Consider the following 16,562-nt stretch of genomic DNA (forward strand, 5'->3'; position numbering starts at 1 on the left):
TTCCCCAGCCACGCTGGGCAGCTTCCAACAAAGTATTAAATACAGTGGTCTGTTAAACCTTAAAAGCTTCCCTAAACAGGGCTGCCTTCAGATGTCTTCTAAAACAACGTTCAGATTTTTGGGTATTGAATTACAAGAGGATCTGTCCTGGAGTGTCAACACAAGGGGGCTTGTGAAGAAGGCACAGCAGAGACTGTACTTTTTAAGAATCCTAAGGAAAAACCATCTTCCACAGAAACTGCTGCTTGCCTTCTATCACTGTGCCATTGAGAGCGTGCTCACTTATGGCTTATGTGTGTGGTACGGAAGCTGTACTACCCAGGACAGGATGGCGTTGTGCAGAGTTGTTAAGGCAGCAGAGAGCATTGTTGGCTGCCCACTCTCCACCTTAGAGCAGATTTATGCCACAAGGTGCCATAGGAAGGCACTGGACATAGTAAAAGATCCATCGCATCCTGGTCACTGTCTCTTTGAGCTCCTGCCGTCGGGACGGAGATACAGGACGATGATGACAAGAACGAGCCGTCTCAAGAACAGCTTCTTCTCCAGAGCGATCTCGGCCCTGAATGGGAAACCTGGACTTTGAAAGTCATCTAATCTTCCTTGCTGTATTATATTATATTGTTTTAATTAGTGTTTTTATAGTTGTTCTGATTTTGAGTGGAGTGCCCTATCTGGGTGGATGGAGCAGCCAAGTAATTTCGTTGTCCCTGAGAGGGGGCAATGACAATAAAGATATTATTATTATTATTATTATTATTATTATTATTATTATTATTATTATTAAAAGTCTGGTAGTTGTTTTTCTCTTTGACATCTGATGGGAGGGCGTTCCACAGGGCGGGTGTCACTACCAAGAAGGCTCTCTGCCTGGTTCCCTGTAACTTGGCTTCTCACAGTGAGGGAATCGCCAGAAGGCCCTCGGCACTGAACCTCAGTGTCCAGGCAGAACGATGGGGGTGGAGACGCTCTAAATTAGAGAATTTCACTAATTTTTGTCTCAATTTTGATATTTTCAAATGCATTCCCCCCTTTAACTGACAAAAAAATGTTGGGGGGGGATGCAGGAGACATTTTCAGCACAGCACGAATAAAAACACAGATGCTCAAGATCTTTAGCCTTTTGGAGCAAAAATTCCTCTTAGGATATGTCAGTTACTCATTTATTTGAGTAGGTCAGCAGACAAAGTCAGTTGTAATATTGTAAGGACGTACTGTAAGCCATTCAGATGATATCTTAAGACTGGTTTCCTGAGATGACAGACCACATCGGGTTGGTCGACATCAGTCTGACAAGATATATTTACATGAGGAGAGATGGTGAGGTGAAGTTAAATTTGTACCTGTAGGAAGGAGAAACAACATCAGTTGGTGGGAAGCATGGCTTTCACTAACTAAATGAGTAAGCAGACAAGCAACATTTTAAGAGCATAAGAGGTGCTGTAAGAGGTGATAAATTGCAATGCATGGGAGGCTAGGAAGATCAGAGGCCTAAGCATTGGTTGGTGATTTCAAAGTTGTTGAGCCTTTTTTGGCAAAATCTCACAAATCTCTATTTTTCACAAAAAGCTTCTGATATGGGCTGCCATACATGTCTGGATGTATGGCAGCATGATATTATAGTCTTCCAGTACTAGCTCTTCATTTTGAGTATCAAAATAGGAAATCTTATCTTTGTTTCCCCCAATGACGGAGGCGAAATTATGTTCAGTTGAATTTTTATGTGAGTTGATGTAAATTGCACTTTACTGAAACAGTGCACTAATGTGTGCAATAATATATATCATGGAAGAGTATGCATAAGGGGGCCTGTTGTGGTTACAGAGCAATCCTAACCACGCTTAGGTAAAGATAAAGGGACCCCCTGATCATTAGGTCCAGTCATGGCCGACTCTGGGGTTGCGGCGCTCATCTCGCTTTATTGGCCGAGGGAGCCAGTGTACAGCTTCTAGGTCATGTGGCCAGCATGACTAAGCTGCTTCTGGAAAAACCAGAGCAGCACACAGAAACGCCATTTACCTTCCCGCCGGAGCGGTACCTATTTATCTACTTGCACTTTGATGTGTTTTCGAACTGCTAGGTTGGCAGGAGCTGGGACCGAACAACGGGAGCTCACCCTGTCGCAGGGATTCGAACTGCCAACCTTCTGATCGGCAAGTCCTAGGCTCTGTGGTTTAACCCACAGCGCCACCCGCATCCCCTAACCATGCCTACTCAAAGGTAAAGCCTATTGAATTTTATAGGGTTTACTCCCAGTTTAGGAATAGGATGGTAGCCTTAAGGGTTAGTGAGGTCATACAAAAAGATAACTCATCCTAATTTTAGATTCAATTTATTCATATTTTCTAGCAATAAACAGCAAGGAAAACTGAAAACTAGAAGTACTCAGCTATATCGTTACTTCATCTAAAAAAGCCACACTCCTGAGAAGAAATAGTCATTACTAGAGCACACCAAGTGTTCTTTCTTGAAGGTAAAAAGAACTAAGCACTTGCCATTTGTGTTCTGTCAAATATTGACATGAACTGTTTTATAAATTTGCCAGAAAATATCATACACAGCCATAAGAATTTATGCTGGTGAAAAGCAAGTTTTCATTGCTTGTTAGCAGATTTCAAAGAAATAAAAATTATTTTTTAAAGGAATAGTAACCACTAGGGGGCATGTGTGTGCTACTTTGTTAGACTTGCCTAAATGAGGACTATGGATGAGAAATAAGCTTCTAATTTTCTGCATCTTCCATACTGACATAATGTGAGCAAAAATGGCGTCCCTAAATTCTACACCCTATTTGCAGACAGCAAAATTTGAGGTGGGGAGAGGATTTTGTTGAATGGCCTCCAGCAGAATTTTCCAACAGTGTTCTTCTGAGAAAGTTTTGCCCAATTTAATACTGAATCAATAAAACTATGTTGTTAGAATACGGGTCAATATCATTTCTTTTAACATTATTGCAATATTATCAAAGAAAATGAAAAGTGGGCATGCAATTGCAGCTGAAATTCTCCACCTCATTGGAGAGAGGACATTTCACTGACTATTCTTCATTTGTGGTGTGTACAGTGAATTTCTCCAACAGTTTGGTGAGAGAAGGGAGAAAATTCATGGTATATTTTTTTCTGGGGATTTTTGGCCCAACCCTAGTTTCTATATTCAGGTGTCACAGAGCCTGATTATCTAGGGATGGAGAAATCTGTCAATTTTCTTTTCTCATTTTTTTCTATCTTATGTTTAGTTTGCCACATTTGCACATCACTCTGCAAACCTTTTAAAGAAAGGAAATATGCATATTTGTACCCCAAAGGTTTTTGTCTTATTTTTGTTTGCCTACTCTGGTTCTGTGGCTGATTTTTTTTACTGCCCTCTGTAGCAGCAGAATCATAGAAAACAGATGATTTGCACTATCATCCATGTGGCAGCTTATAAAATATTTGAAGGTGGCTGTTACATCATGTGTTAATTTTATTTTCTCTGTGATAAACATATCCAAACCTTTGAACTTTTCTTCACCTATATTACGGGTTGGGATTAGTGAAATACAGTGTCCTACTCGGGCATGCTGATCTATTGATACAGTATGCTTGAATTGTTGAAAACCTTTGGTATTGCACTAAATGAAAGTGAAAGTAATATGCCTGGGATTCTCTCGCTGAGATTACTGCACTGCAAGGGGTTGGATTGGATGACCCTCAAGGTCCCTTAACAATTCTGTGATTCTATTATTAATCATGAAAGTAAAAGGCACTATAGCACTGCAGTGAACAATGGGATGCAAATTGTTTCGAGTCAATCAAGCGAAATGTGAAGTTTCGTTAATGGAGGGTATATTTTCATTATTTGTACAGTTGTATGTATTACAGAAGGACCCTTTCAGAAAGACAAGTCCTTCCTTGTAGTGATCACAGTATACCTTTAAATACCAAAACTCACGGAGAGCTCTAGATTGGAACAAGTTAAGCGGCTCTCTCCTTTCTTGGTGATCTACAGCTGTTTTGGATTCCCAAAGACCACCAGCCCTAGTCAGCTTGACCAATGGCCATGGATGATGTGAATTGTAGCCCCAAACACCTGGAGGGTATCAGGTGGGGAAAGGCTGAGATATAGCCTGAATAGATTGGAACTTCACTGCATGTGAGCAATTAACAGGCACATTTCAAAAAATGGAGATTGCTGCCCTAGGAGTAGGAGAAGCAGGAGGAAGCAGAAGAGAAGGTTAACTATTTTCCCTCCCCCACTACAGCCCCAGCCCCAAACCCCCACCTTATTAGCCAATGCAGAGAAACTCCTGTTCGCCTACCCCCTTCCCTGCAGTGGGTAGTTTCTTTTCTTTTAAGGGCTTACATGCAATCAATGCCATATGTTGTGTAGCCCTTAGCTGCGGTTGGACAGAACGACAAATGAGGCGTGTAAAGAGCAACCAGTGTGTATACTGCAGTGTTTATTCTATGAAGAAAAGCTTTGTTCAGGAAGGGAGGGCCTTCACAAAATCAACATGTTAATAATAACACAATGCTCATTAAGCTCAGAAGGCCTCTGAGGACTCGGTAACCACCCTGGAGAAGCTTCTGTGGATTGTGGTAGGCAGCGCCTTCTGTTGTCGACATGGGGCTTCATGATGAAACAAGGAAATGGGCCTTGACACGAATAAACAGTCTCTAGGGGAGTTGCCTCTGCACATTGCCTTTCAAAGCCAGCCCATAACAGCACGTTCTCTGGAGCACCTCTGCTAATGCTGAGCCACAAACGTCTCCTTTATTTTTACCATTCTCCATCAATGAATGAAAAAAGAAACCGCATTAGAAAATTATCAAAGGGTAAACGTTATGTGCTGCTGACATATTAACTCTTGTTGTCCTAAGATGTATTAATAGTAATCTGTCTCCCAGTTGTTGGAGGGCAGGGCATGCAGCAAATGGGGTTCTTGAATGCATATGTGGTGGCCCTGTCCCTATGGTGCTGAATTTGGCTTTTTTCTTTTTATCTTACTGGGAATTGCTGCCCATCAGGATCCTAAATCACCTTTGCTAGCTCTTCTCGCTGCCTTCCAGGGTTCCAAGATTTGATGACTCAGCTTTTAGTAGCCACACACGACAATAGCTGGAGTAAGTCATGTGACTATCGTCCAGAAAGCTGGTACAGCAACATTTGGAATATAGCTCTATCAGGAAAGAAAAAATTACTGACAGCTTCAGGCTGGCACAAAGCCTGTCTGAACTGGATCAGTGGAAGGCCTATGGCTACGGAGATACCAAGACACTCTTTGCATCAACAGTTGGTCTCATCTTTGTCCTGTAGCACTGACTTCTGTGCCAAGATCTTTCTGTATGCTGATATGTGTACATAGTGAGCAACCTGACATAGTGTTGTGTTGTTTTTTATTGTTACTCACATGCTTATTTGAATGTGGCTGCTGTGTACTATTTATTGAAAAAAGTAAGTTTTTTAAAATAATCAAAGGGCAGGGGAACAAAATCTGACACTCTCAAGGCGGAATGGGGGATGTTCAATGCGCTTACCGAACTTCTGAGGTGGCCCAGGGAAATCTGTGTCCTTTCTTCTATTGTAACAAATAATCTCAACAGTGGTCTGCACTCAGCTGCCTTCCCAGGTGCCTGTGCTTCAGTCAAAACCCAGAGTAAGACATCATGAAGTAACTTCTCCTGGTGGATTTTTTCTAGATTAAGCAGCACAAGCAGCCAGGAAGGCTACAGAGGGTTGGATAAATCTCTAGTGGAAAGAAAACCACATGCACACCACCCTTGCATATTTTGGGCATTGTTTTTGTTTGTTTGTTTGTTTCTGAATGCAAATAGCCTGAGGGCTCTCTGGTTACAGTAGCTGAATATAAACATCTTAAATAAATATAACTTGCTGCCATGAAATGGTGTGTATTATACTTACTTTACAACATTCCTGAGAAGTGACACATTTGTTTCTATTGTATAAGTAAATCCCAATGGCAATAGTTGGAGCTACTTATGAGTACAGGTCCATCAGATTATATGGTAGATCTACCTTATTCCAGCTACGGGGCTTAGTGTATTTCCCTGAAGGCCAAGCTGAAGCTCCTCTGAACAAGGACTATTCATAACACTAAATGGCCTGTCTAGAAAGTCTGTGTGTTTTTTTGTGTGCAACTGTTGTTATGTTTTCCTGGAACAGTGTTTGCAAGTGAGACAGTTGGATCAATTAGCGTCTATGAAATAGAAAAGGAAAATATATTGAAACATTTTCTATTTCTCCATCTGTTTTTGTTTCCACTTGCCTATTCATTAAACTTCACAGCTGAAAACAGGGAATGGGGTTGGGTAGAAATAGTATCAAGTTTGCAAGAACTTGGGAGTCCAAGCAATGGTTGAGTTCCATGATGACCATGTTCTACCTCCACTGTCAGACATAGTATGCCTCAGAAAAACAGTAGCTGGAAATTGTAGGTGCGCAGAATGCTTCAGCTTGCAGGCTTCTAATGGGCATCTGGTTGGCCAATATGAGAACAGGATTCTGGAATAGATGGGCTATTGGCCTGATCCAGCAGGGTTTTCTTATGTTCTCCAGTGAGAGTTCACCCATACAATATGCTAAAATTCTGTAAGACTACTTTGTATGTCTCCACTCAAATTTCCTATATTCTCCGGTACATGGAGAGTTGCAATTTTGCCACCCATGCTATATTCAGAGCAAATAGTTACCATATCAGCTGGTTCTACTTTCTGCATCTCTAGAGAAGTCATCCACTATGTTTGCAGGTGTAGACTGAGAAAATGTGCATCTGTTGAGCAAATCCCTTTATATCAGGCTCTTCTTGCTCACTTTTGCCCACCTTTTCTTTTGCTTTACAAACAATTGTGGAAATGCTTCTGGAGCAAATCAAATGAGGTTGGCAGAGCAATCAACTCAAAGCAACTGGTAAACCAGAGATGGCACACCTGTGGCTCTCTGGCGGTTGTTGGACTACAACTGGTATTATCCCTATTGGCCGTGCTGATGGAAGTTGCAGCCCAACAACATGCTGTAGAACTTCCTGCTGCTCAAAATGTTGCCCATAGGAGCCTCTCTCTCTCTCTGTGTGTGTCTTCTGATTGCAGAGTTTTGAAGACTGCAGAGAGAACTAGAAAGAGAGAGACTTAACAGATGACAGAGAGGAAGGAACTCAGAATGGTGTGTGATGCCTGAGACCTATACTTGCATCCCTGGTCTGTATAGCCAGACTAGTCTGAGAGACTTTAATCTCTCACCCATGTCTAACTCATGCTATTGGGACTCCATACTCCTTTAATCTGTTGCTCAAAGATACTCAAAATTGTATACCAACCTCAGTTGTTTCCCTTCCTGTCAAACCAATCCTACCTCTTGGATTTTCTTAAGTTGCCCACTGCTCCTTCTCCCCTGCCGCCTTTTGAGAAACATGAGGTCTACTGGGCAGGAACCTCTCAGCCTGAATGTGTTGTTTCTTCCTTCCGTATCTCCCATGCCACTATTGTCCACAGCTCCCACACCTTAGAATCTCTGTGATTTGCTTATAAATTTAATATACACACATACTCTATAGACTCAAGTTCTCTTTAATAGTTGGTGTAAATTAATCTGTCTTGAGTGATCCCAACAATGCACATTTCCTTAAAAAATATAAGTGCCCAGTCAAGCATTCCTGGCAAAAAATCTCAGCAACCAGCAGGCAGTGAATTGTTTTTCCAAAAAAATTGGCCAGTGGACTAAGATCTCTCTTCTACCTACTTTACACATGCATGTCAAATATGCATCATGGAAGCTTTCCTAGAAACCAAACTTGTGTATCAGACTTGTCACTTTTATTGATCTCTGTCTAATACAATTAGTGTTCTTATTTAAAAATGTATGCATATGTGACGGTAAAGATGAAATGAAACATAAGAGAAGGTCACCAGAATGGAAACCACATTTCTAATTAGGTTGTGCATGTTTAAAGTCAAACCTCAACCATAAGTGGATTGTTCTTCAATTAAAATAGGAGTCTGATAGCTAGTTAAGCATCAAGGAAAGGACCTTCTAAATAAACTAGAGGTGAAGCAGGAGCAAACTGTGCTAACGAGCCATAAACATACTGCTGGGTTTGTTATTTATTCAACACTAATTACTGAACTCAATACTGATTAGAGAGTTTACACATCTCACACACAAAAAAACCTCTAAGTGACAACTAACCACAATATGTATATATTGTAGAAACAGCCGTGGCCACAACAGTAAAGGTTGTTTCATTAACCAACGTTCAAATTTACTAGAAAGCAAAATTACACTAGTCCTTTAGTAAAGTTTATAAACATTTTTAAAAAGTGCATAATATCTGAAACAAGAAGAAAACAGGACATCACTTAAAAATAAAAATGAAGAAAACAAATTGGGATGGGAAGGGGGACTTGTGATTGCTGCTCCACTTGATTGCCACAGGAATATTCATGTTTAACTCCAATCTCAGCTGCTGAGAGAAAAGGTGACCCCAGCTCTAAACACTACAATAAATTTATGTTTCATTTCAGGACACAAGTATTCAGCAACTTTCTGGGGTTTCTGTTTCATCAGCTCCGAACATATTATTTCTCCTTTTAAAAAAAAAGTTGTACTGATACGTTTGCTCTTAAAACCTCAGCACTAACATCATGTTTGTTTGTTTTTGGCTTTTTAGTGGAAAAGGCCAGTTCCCTAAGGGATGAGATTAAATAAAAGATTCTGTCTGAATCTTGGATTTCCAACCATCTACAAGCAAAGTGACCGAACTGTACTGAGAAAACAACAAGACACACCAGACTATACGTTAATTACACTGTATGTTCTTATAAATGAAAGAATGCAGTTTCATCAGATTAGCAGCTGATTTGATAATCTTATCATGTGCACACCCACCACACTATGCGAAAATAAAACCCTAGCCCTTTTAAAACAAGTGGTAGAAAAAAATCACAGTCACAGAAGTTGCCTTCATAAGCATTTTGAGAAGGGGCAGTGTGGCGCATCTAAACTGTACAATATAAAACATTGTAAGTAATAGAGCTGAAAACACAGAAGCAGAGTTCTTAAAAAAACAAACCAACGGTGCTTCCTTGACAGGTGATTTTAATAGGTGAACACCCTCTGAAGGTCAGACAACCTCTGAAGATCACTGGAGCCATTGTCATACAATGCAATTCAAGCCTCTGGTGAGTTGAGGGCCGTTTGCTACACGATGTAGTTTGCTCTACTTCCTACGAGCATTTCATCAAGTGGTCATTTGTGGTGAGATCCATGTTGAGAGAGTCTCGAGATGAGCAACCAAGTCTCAACCATTGCTAACAGAGGTAGAGAAAGTTCTGTCTGCTGCTACAGCCTCCTTTGCCCCTTTCAGCATTGGACCGGGCAGCTCCCAGTAACAAGGCGCATCCATTTTCATTTTTTGTTCAATCAGCTTGCTCACAAAATACCTTTTTCCCAATAGGCTTTTGCGATTTGAAAACATCCCACAGTTGTGGCTGTCGGTCAAAGTAGGATGTCAACTTTCTTGCTTTGTTGTTTCCCCCTGGGCTTCCCCAGTTTGCTCAGTGGGATTTCTCTGTGCATCTCCTTCCCCTTCTGCAAGAAAAAAAAAAGTTAAGCAGTGGTGAAATAGCATCCAGACCACATAGTCACAGAGTTGGACGGGATCCTCCAAGGGTAATCTAGTCCAACCCCTTGCAATGCAGGAATCTCAGCTAAAGCATCCATGACAGATAGCCACCCAACCTCTGCTTAAAAACCTCCGAGGAAGGGGAATCCACAACCTCCTGAGGGAGTCCGTTCCACTGTTGAACTGCTCTTGCTGTCAAAGTTCTTCCTGATGTTTAGCTGGAATCTCCTTTCTTGTAACTTGAAGTCGTTGGTACGGGTCCTACCCTCCAGCCAGGGGGTCAACAAACTTTTTCAGCAGGGGGCCGGTCCACTGTCCCTCAGACCTTGTGGGGGGCCAGACTATATTTTTTTTAGGGGGGAGGGGAATGAACAAATTCCTATGCCCCACAAATAACCCAGAGATGAATTTTAAATAAAACGACACATTCTACTCATGTAGAACCGTCCGCAGGCTGGATTTAGAAGGCGATTGGGCCAGATCCGGCCCCCAGGCCTTTGTTTGCCTACCCATGCTCCAGACTAATCTAGTTTAAGCCTGCAAATTCCATGGCACTGAAAGACATGGATGGGTGTTTGGTTTGGCTTCTTTAATAGTCAATTAGTTTTAGAAATGTGCCTGGTAACTAGCTAATTTAGAGTACATAAAGAAGAATGGAAGTTCTGGGGGTATATAGAAATGCGTGATGTATTTCACACTTGGATGTACATTGCTTGAGACGTAAGCATTATGTCATGTTAGGTCCATACACTCATGCAACTGTGTGTGCCATCCAGCTTATTGTATTTAGCTGCTAGAATTATTATTATTTAAAAGAAGAAGAAGAAGAAGAAGAAGAGTAGTAGTAGTAGTAGTAGTAGTAGTAGTAGTAGTTTGGATTTGATATCCCGCTTTATCACTACCCGAAGGAGTCTCAAAGCGGCTAACATTCTCCTTTCCCTTCCTCCCCCACAACAAACACTCTGTGAGGTGAGTGGGGCTGAGAGACTTCAGAGAAGTGTGACTAGCCCAAGGTCACCCAGCAGCTGCATGTGGAGGAGCGGAGACGCAAACCCGGTTCACCAGATTACGAGTCCACCACTCTTAACCACTACACCACCCTGGCATCAAAGGAGTGATGGGAAAACCCTTGGCTTTTTTCCAGTACCATTCAGAAAAATTAAGAACATGGCATTTATGTTATGGCAAATGGAATCCCATAGGAGGGACGAATTCTCTTTTGCGCTCACATTCCAACCACTCTGCAAATATTCACTAGTGGATCTCTTCGCAAGCTGTTCCCAGGAACTGGGAGGTGGTTTCAGTCACCTCCCATACAACCTTTATTACACCAAGAAATTCCATGCTTAGGTAGAGCTGTCATAACTTGTGTCAGTTCAATAGAAACAATTTTTTTCAGACAGAGTTACACAGCCAATATTCGCACCCCCACACATGGGAAATAGATAGAAATAAAATGTCCTTCTATTCCCTGCTGCAGCTCTGTCCCTTGAGAGCGGGGAGGGTTGTCTCACACCTCTGCATTCCTTTTTATGGTACCTAAGCGTATAGAAACCTTACAGAGGCATGCGAGAATGCCATGAAAGGGAAGGTGTTTGCCCTTTGCTCTCTGTACATGCCTTCCTACCTAGAGAGTCACCATGGAGCAAGTGGGCAAATAAACCCAGGACCCAACAAGTATTGTCCCCACTGTAATTACAAGGCTGCTCTGCTGCAGTGATGTGGATGGAAAATGTAAAAAGGAAAATCTGTTTCATAAGTTCATTAGCAGCAATCAGTGGATGCCAACTGCAAATACAGTATTAGGCAAGCTTGGCAGTTTCACAGTTTTTAGCTGTGTTTGCTAAATACAAGCAAAATAAACATGCCAAATTGGATCGCTCTCTAGGGTATCAGGAAATTGAAAACTAAAAGGAAATTCTGTTGCAAATTTCCAATGCAAAAATTTCCAGAAACGCAAATCATTGCTCTGCAGGTAGGATTTCTTGGGGTATGTTAGCTTCATGGTAGATGGTTCTGAGTTGCTAAGGTGTTGTTGGAGACCGTCTCCCATCAGCTCAAGCCAACATGGCCATTGGTAAGCAATGAGAACACTCAATGACATTCTGCACAGCAACAGTTTCCCCAATCCTGTGCCGAGCAGATTGACTTAAGTGGTTCTTATTAACACCATGAAAATTTGTCCATATCACAGAGCTCATGTACATTGTGGAGATATTGGGGTGGGGGAAGAGAACTTCCTTCGTAGAATCTGGAAAGACTGAGTGGTATCCGACTAACTCCTTCCATCAGTGCAAGGGAATCTGCTTGTGCAATGCAACTCCACCCCTCCTCCTGTGTGTCCCCGAAATCTGTTCTGGGGGTTCTACCAACCCTCCAGAGCAGATCTGGAGAGAGCAAGAGAGGAGAGAGGAGAGGAAGGAAATCACAGACAGAAATCCTTGCACTGATAGGATGCGTTAGGCCACAACTGCACCATACATTTAAAGTACTAGTATACAACTTTAATAGACATGGCTTCCCCAAAGAATGCTGGGAAATGTAATTTGTAATGAGTGCTGAGAGTTGTTTGGGAACTGTAGGATCTGTGAAAGGAATAGGGGTCTCCCCAGAACTCTTAGCAAGCTGTACATGGGTATACTGTTTGAAGTGGTATAATAGTGTTTTAAATGGATGGTGTGGGTTTAGTCTTAGCTGGTAACCCAGGGTTATCAATTGGACTCCTCAAAGCACATTTTTATACATTTCTCTAATATAGGCCCACCAGCTTGGCCAAAACTAACCAGCCACCTAAAAGGCGAAATGACAATCCATCTGTTTTTGAAGGGGGAAGTTAGCATATTGTAGGTGGGTTGTGGTAGCCTGCACTAACTCAAAAAAGCAGAGGAGATGTTGTCCTTTTTATACAGCAACATATTTCATGACTAGTCTACTATTCAGCTATGGCCTTGCACTAGATAGAAGTACATAGAATGCCCTCATATACAAAAATTAGCTAAAGACTAATTTTTAATACTGAATTTTAAATTTTTGTAGCCTGCTTTGGAACCTTATGGTGAAGAGAGCAGGTAAGACTTTTTTTTAAAAAGTAAATAAATTAATAACAATAAATGTGAAAAGCCATTAAAGTCCAGGATGTTGTTTCCATAAATGATGTCCCTTGCAGACTTATTAATGATTTTTCTCTTAACCTTTCAGATTAGTACTTACCAGTTTTGTTTATATCAAGTTCTGATAACTTCAAGGATAGTTCACTAGAATTTCCACTTGCAGAGGACACAAGGATATCGTGAAGGGCATTTCTTCTCCCGGTTCTCCCAGAAGCAATGAAATCTGCATATGTAGATTCCACATCAGTCATTGCTAATCAGTATCCACATAGCAGTACCTAAGAAAAAACAAAGAAAACCAAAAGCTACATTAGGGATAATAGGAGGGCATGAAGCAAGGAGACAAATATGGAATCTTTAGATGATTTGTACAACTGGTAAGACAATTTCACACCTTGTATCATGGAAGGCTTTGGGGAAGGGACAGCTAACCTGTGTCCCTTCAGGTTTTGTTGAACACCAGATCCTGTCAGCGCCAGCTAGAATGGCCAAAGCTCAAGGGTAGTGGGAGCTGAAGGGCACCAGGTTAAAATAAGCTGATCTAAAAATCATGTTCATCTATTAATTAACATCATCAAAAATGGTTTAGAAACTTCAGCTGGTGAAAAATGCCATGGCTGTCCATCATTTGCTAATGGGTCAGCCAAAGCACATTAGACTGGTGCTGCATCAGCTGCTTCTGCAGTTGCACAACATCTGGAAGGCACAATATTGTCTAGCCAGAGTGTCTGGTTTATCTGACTAGCCTGAGTTTCTCAACTAGAAAGAAGGGAACATTGGTTGGAGTCTGTTGGAGGGCTCCAGGTTGAGGAAGACTGCTTTATATCAATTCCAAATTCATGGTTCAATGAGGAGATCTGAAATAATGATTCACGTCCATCGCTATCCTAGCCCCCTCACCCTCCATGTCTTTCCTGCTTTCAAACGGAATCATACACCTAAAATAAGCCTGCTAACAACAGGCATTTGCCTATTTTTAGCCTCTTTACTTGTGTGTCTCTTCCCCCCGCCCCCCGCCGGCCCCCAGTCTTCCTTTCGATCAGACAAGAGACAAATAGTTACATGAGCCTTCCTGGAGCCAAGTGAACAGTTATTTGAGAAGCTGGCGGAAGGGGATTAGGTACAACATTTTATACGGGCTAAATATAGCCATATCAAATGTCTCTGAGCAGCTTATCCACACAGGGCTTCACACCGACAGAACTTCCGAGAATGGCATGCGGCAGGGCCATCAGCCCAAACAATGACACACTAACGTTAATGCTGTAAACAAGATCTAACATGAAGCTCAAAAATTCATTAAAACAAAACTACACAAACACACCTGCAGAGAAAACGTTTCTCAATAAACTTGTTATTTCTAGTTTCCCTCACATCTCGGTAACACATATAGCTAAAAGACCTCATTCTAGGGCCGAGGTAAAATGATACCCTGATTATTTGGTGCTATCATACTAATGTGTGCTTAAATTCATCACCTTTGGGCTATTGATAGAAAGAGCTAGCAAGGTGGTAGCGGGCCTTTCTTTTTACTTCTTTGCTGCTGCCTATAGAAGTGGCAATGGCCATAACCAAGCTGGCAAAGTTGTTCTTCTTTGGTGTCTCCAGCCACCATTTTGTTCCCCCTTCCCAGACTGCCTTGGGCCTAGATAGTGTCATTTGGGATGAGGATAAATAACCATGATGAAAGGCATGGTGGCCCTTGGGAAAACTACAACCCCCTCTTATGGGAAAGGAGTGGTATGCTGTCCTCTGCAAAGTTTTAAAATCTAGGTGACAGGGAGGAGGTAGACCCTTGCTGATCTCCCCGATAACCCTTTCCCTCCATCACCCGAATGCATCTTTCAGCAGGGGTGGGGAACCTGCAGCCTTCCATATATTGTTGGATAGCAACTCCCAGTACCCCCAGCCAGCTTTCCCAGCAAGAGACAATGGAGTTGGAGTCCAGCAACTACTGGAAGACCACTCTTCCCCATCCCTGCCTACAGCATCCTAGGAAGCTAAGGGAGCACAGAAAAAGCGGGGAAAGCACATCTGATCCAATAAAGAAGTAATGTCTCAATTGAACCACTGAACCCCATTGAACTCACCCAATGGGGCATCCTACATGGATAGCCATTATTAAAGAGAAAGAAAAAGGGCAGATGAACTGGTGTGGCTGCAATTCACTTACAGCAATAGGAAGCCTCCCTAAAACACCAGTTTAAAATATGGTGCAGGGCAAAAAATACAAAAGGCTTGTGGAGGGGGGAAAGCCAGGCCTGTGAAGAGTGTAGCCTGAGGAGAGTGTCCTGAGGGTCAAGTAGGTCTACATTTGGGGCCCAGGGCCTGTGTTTCCACACCACTGACTTAGACAGCTATCAGTTTCATAGGTCAAGCAGGCAAGGCCAATACAGCACTGGGAAAAACTATGTTGTTTGGAGCCAGTGCACAAAAGCTTCCTAGAAGGGACAGGGGAAACTGCCCTCTGTCCCACTGGAATTATTCATTGAGGCTTTGACTGGCAGCTGGAGAGGAGAGGAATTTGAGTGGCACCCTGAAGCTGTTCAAAGCTTCTACCCAATATAGTGATACCTCGGGTTAAGAACTTAATTCGTTCTGGAGGTCCGTTCTTAACCTGAAACTGTTTTTAACCTGAGGTACCACTTTACCTATTGGGACGCGGGTGGCGCTGTGGGTAAAACCTCAGCGCCTAGGGCTTGCCGATCGCGTGGTCAGCGGTTCGAATCCCCGCGGCAGGGTGAGCTCCCATCCTTCGGTCCCAGCTCCTGCCCACCAAGCAGTTCGAAAGCACGCCTAAGTGCAAGTAGATAAATAGGCACCGCTTTATAGCGGGAAGGTAAATGGCGTTTCCGTGTGCTGCGCTGGTGCTGGCTCGCCAGAGCAGCTTCGTCACGCTGGCCACGTGACCCGGAAGTGTCTCCGGACAGCGCTGGCCCCCGGCCTCTTAAGTGAGATGGGCACACAACCCTAGAGTCGGACACGACTGGCCTGTACGGGCAGGGGTACCTTTACCTTTACCACTTTACCTAAGGGGGCCTCCCGCTGCCGCCGCCACACGATTTCTGTTCTCATCTTGAAGCAAAGTTATTAACCCAAGGTAATATTTCTGGGTTAGCAGAGTCTGTAACCTGAAGCGTATGTAACCTGAGGCGTATGTAACCCAAGGTACCACTGTACTGTATCTGCAGTATATGTGTGGCAGGCCCTTTCCTGCAGTGGCTCCCTGTTTCTATTTCTCTTTCCTCTTGGTTTTAATGTATCTATATGGGGTTTGTTGTCTATTTGTTTGGCTGTAAGCCACTTTGGGTTGCCCTGGGCAAAATAAAGTGACTAACAAACATTATATTAATAATAATATTAATAATAAAAATACTGCAGATAATTTGACTGTGAAAGGACATAACAGGTGTAAGGTGGCAGAGAGAGGGACAAGGAGGAGGAAAGATTTTTCAAAGGTTCCATAGCAGACTGCCATCTCACTAGAAGGTAGACACAATGGTAAATGAGAACTTAATGCTCTGTTTATCCTACTTAAAAAATAAATAAACTAGCAGTGAAAGAGAAAAGCTTTTGCAAATAAACAAAATGCAAGTCAAACAAAGTTGGGCTGACACTGTAGGAACAATTGCTTTGGATTCGATGATCAGGCAATTTCCTGTATCAAAATTTCATACTTTGATCCTTCCTTCCATGTAAACATATTTACCATTTGATATTTGTCTGATCCCTTTATCCAGGGATGGTTTCCAAGACTCATGTGCAAAGCCTCTGAGTAATTGGGCAAAAGACCAGCTGCAGCAAGCCACTCCTCAAAAACAAATGATAACTGGGCT

At 42.4% G+C, this 16,562-nt stretch overlaps 1 protein-coding gene across 1 annotated transcript in view; it reads right to left on the bottom strand.

The window, feature by feature from the left end:
• Window positions 1–7,546: 7,546 nt before the first annotated feature.
• Window positions 7,547–16,562, bottom strand: part of PKIA (cAMP-dependent protein kinase inhibitor alpha) — a 38,014-nt gene continuing 28,998 nt past the window's right edge. Inside the window, exons 3-4 of the mRNA XM_081919925.1 lie at window positions 12,827–13,004; window positions 7,547–9,582 (exon numbers count right to left, since the gene is read on the bottom strand). Of these exons, the coding sequence (XP_081776051.1) occupies window positions 9,503–9,582; window positions 12,827–12,977 (231 nt within the window). The 5' untranslated portion in view covers window positions 12,978–13,004 and the 3' untranslated portion in view covers window positions 7,547–9,502. The remainder of the gene's footprint in view (window positions 9,583–12,826; window positions 13,005–16,562) is intronic.

Source organism: Podarcis melisellensis, assembly GCF_964234715.1.
Source record: "Podarcis melisellensis genome assembly, chromosome: 7".
Lineage (NCBI taxonomy): Eukaryota > Metazoa > Chordata > Lepidosauria > Squamata > Lacertidae > Podarcis > Podarcis melisellensis.